At 37.3% G+C, this 3,803-nt stretch overlaps 1 protein-coding gene across 1 annotated transcript in view; it reads right to left on the reverse strand.

The window, feature by feature from the left end:
• The window catches only part of Tsga10 (testis specific 10), a 92,698-nt gene that overhangs the window by 36,064 nt on the left and 52,831 nt on the right, over nt 1–3,803 (reverse strand). The window contains exon 11 of the mRNA XM_013351078.2: nt 3,172–3,326. Within this exon, the coding sequence (XP_013206532.1) occupies nt 3,172–3,326 (155 nt within the window). The remainder of the gene's footprint in view (nt 1–3,171; nt 3,327–3,803) is intronic.

Consider the following 3,803-nt stretch of genomic DNA (forward strand, 5'->3'; position numbering starts at 1 on the left):
TATATAAGACTCCCATAATCACCATTGTTTGGCAATACAATATTACACACTAGTCAGTACTAATTTACTTCCATATGTTTCTCATGTCATAAAACTTGGGAAAGTGAATAATATGTAACTAAATTTGTTTCTTTTATAATTATTTTATTTTTGAGAAATAATAGTGTCATTTTCCTTTCCCTTTCCTCCCTCCAAACTCTTCCATGGCTCTCTTTCAAATTCATGGACTCTAATTATTTGTTACCACATACATGTATATGTATGCATGCACACATATATTCCTAAACATATAAATACTAACTGCTAAGTCTAATGTTATGCGCATGTATGTTTTCAAGGCTGATATTTGGCATTGGATAACCAGTTGGTGTGTTCTTCCCTAGCCTCAATCCTACATACAGAACTGTAGACAACTAAGTTTATTTCTTAGAAAAAAGTAACTGAGTATATTATTTATATTAGCAGTATTAATTTCAAACACCTGTCCCAGTATTTCAGAGCTGTTGTGAAAAATTAAAATTGTAGAATCATTGAAGATGGAAATAGATTTCGGTAGATTGCATTTCATGTTACTAGCACACCTAACTCAAAATGAGCATGCATTATCTTTCTTTATTTGTGCCCCACTAGAGTATTTTCAGCTTCTGACCTTTAATAGAATGGGGAAGGGTCTATATGTGACAATATGACCAAATATATTTGGCCAAAATACGATTAAAACATCCATTAACAAAAACAGTTCATCCCCCAAAGAACAAACTTATGGAAGAAAACACATGCGCACACACACACACACACACACACACACACACACACTACTTAAAATGGAACATTTGATGAGTTTGAGGCCAGCCTGGTCTACAAGGACAGGGTCCAAAGCCACAGAGAAACCCTGTCTCGAAAAACAAAAACAAAAAAGGGAACATTTGGGCATTTGGGTATCCGGGAAGATGGCTTACTCTGTACAGTGCTTGTTGTACAAACACCTGTGATCCCAGCACTGAGGTGTGGAGGCAAGGGTATCCCTAAGGCTTGACAGTCAGCCATTCTAGCCAAATTAGTTATTTTAGGTTCAGTGAGAGACTCAAAACTTAAGGTGCACACATATATGAACATGTATGCACATATACATCACACACAAACAATTTTGATTTTTAAAAAGTAAAAAGGGCAGTTTATACAGGCTTTAAGTAAGTTATGTTTTAGATTTTAAAATAAATTTTGAAAACTCCACTGAACATCTAGTGCCTTGATAGTCATTACTTGATTAAGCATGGACTATACTTTGTAACTCTAAACAGGTTTATCCTTTTCTCCATCAAATGGATTTTTAAAAGGTGAGATTCTGTAGGAACACTATAAAATATCCAGGGCAAAAATTATTGACTAGAACTCAGTAATATATCTTCATGTTTATTGTTTCAAATATAATAAGGACAATCAAAATTGTGCCTAAAAATCATAAGATCCTTTTTCAGTAAACACACACATATTTGTACATATGCATGTATACACAATTTCCTTCCATGCCTTCAATTGTACTCGTGAATCGAAATCTAACTTCTATTTTCTCTCCAAGCCTACATTTACACGTCCACAGGACAGCTCCAGCTCAGCAGTGAAGAGTCACTCTGCCCAACATGCTCTATTCTTGTGTTTCTCCTTGTGCACAGGACTACTGATGGGCACAAGCACAAGCTCTCAGTCTCACTTCCTGAATAATGCATTTTCCTCACGGCGCTGCAGCATCTCCAGGCAGGTCTCACCATTTACCTTTTTATCAGTCTGTCTCTAGTCTCAGTTCCCTATAGTCCATCTGTCATGCAGATTTATGATTGCCAGAATGTTCCTTATAAAATAAAGACCCAGTTGTAACCTCTCACTCACATTTATTATAGCGATAACCAGAGTCCACAGCCAACATCTCACGTATCTTTGTGACTGGCTGTTTCTCTAGCCATAAGTAGCTCCTTGTAACCTAGTCTCTAGCTACAAAGTCTCTGGAACGGTCCTGAAATTCTCCCATGAGAGTCTGTGGACTCTAGTGTTAGTTGCTCTGCCCATCTATCACGCTCCCACTGTCCTCTTCCCCTAAGTCTTTCTCTGGCTTATTTCTAGTCATATTTCAGGAAAACTTAAGGCACGTCACTCCCTGTAAGGCTTCCTAGACCTTCCTCCTCCCCTGGCCCAACCCCCGGGCTGAATCAGATGTGCTTCTGCCAAACTCCAATAACACAGGATGCCTATGTCCCTATGGTGCTTATGTCCTTACCTGTACTCATAGTAGGATCTTCCTCTCTAACTCCACATTCACCCTCAGTTTTTACTATACCGCCTAGTACATGTCAATAAATACTTGTTGAAAGACTGAATGGACAGATGGATATATTAATGAATTAGTTCCCTTAGAATAGGAAAAAAAAACTTACTCCAATGATACAATCTTTGCTTAAAAAACCAGACTAGACTTGACTTCACAATCAGCTTATCAGCTAAAAAGGGATTTTTTTTATCTTTCTGTCTTCCTTGTGAAATCTTCTGTTGTTGTTTAGTGAGAAAGAACCACATAGGTAGAATTATCACCCAACTTTATGAACAGGCAGCACACAGCCTACTTTCTCCTAAAGACTGACAATGGCATGGCATAAAACATATGCCCCTCAAAATACCTTAAACAAGCTGGGCTGGTGGCACACACCTTTAACCCCAGCACGTGGGAGGCAGAGGCAAAGAGATCTCTGGGAGTTTGAGGCCAGCTTGATCTACATACTAAGTTCCAGACCAGCCAGGGTTACACAGTGAGACCTGTCTCAAAAAACAAAAACAGTGTGTTCCTAACTTATAACCACAAAGGCAGTTTTAATGGAATGGACATATGGCTCTCCAATGTGAGAGAATGTTTGAAAGAAAAACATCATTCTTACTACTCTATTTCGATTTAGACGAATCACTAATTCATGATAGAAAAGTAAGTTTTAAAGATTAGCTAGAATATTTGCATGCATACTTCCTAAAACTGGGTTAAGACATTTAAACATCATATTTTAAAGTTTTGACTTTGTAGGAAAATCTGAGCAAATCCTACTCTTTTCTTCAGAGTCAATTAACCCACAACTTAATATTTAAACATTTCATTTAAGCATATCTTGTCTACCAGTTCTCAGAACATACTTTCATTGCCAAACTCTCTCCAAGGGATGCAATATTTTCAGACTTTTTATCCAAACATGCTTGTAGGCATTCCTTTTCTTTAGCCAGATCATTGAGGGTTGCACCAAGAATGCTGATTTCTTCTCGCTGTGCAATACTTTGCCTCGTAAAATTATCTAAATAATCATAAAGGTGTTGTTTAAATCAAGATAAAATCTTTTTCCAGTTCATCAGATTGAAATATTTTCTAACTAGTTGTTTTATGTTTTTCAATCACTTAAAAGTATCATAACCCAAGTAAGATGCTTTTGTTTGTGATTATAAACCATAGTGAATCACAAAGTTCTAAATGCCCATAAATGTAAAAGCACAACTGGAATGATAACAAAGGAAAGCTCTATGCCAGCATCTATTTAGACTGATCTATGTGGTAGAGAGCACAGGAAGGGAACAAATGAGACAGGTGGAATATCAAAACAACCTATGGATTTTCTCCATTAACTTCCCATCTAGGCCTGGAGGGATGGCTCAGCCGTTAAAGGCTAGGCTCACAACAAAAAAAATATAAGAGTTCAGTTCCATAGTTGAACAAATGCCCTTGTCATATGATCGGGCATCTCTTGGGTATATTCCCAAGAGTGGTATTGCTGGGT

The sequence above is a fragment of the Microtus ochrogaster genome, linkage group LG2 (assembly GCF_000317375.1).
Source record: "Microtus ochrogaster isolate Prairie Vole_2 linkage group LG2, MicOch1.0, whole genome shotgun sequence".
Taxonomy (NCBI): Eukaryota; Metazoa; Chordata; class Mammalia; order Rodentia; family Cricetidae; genus Microtus; species Microtus ochrogaster.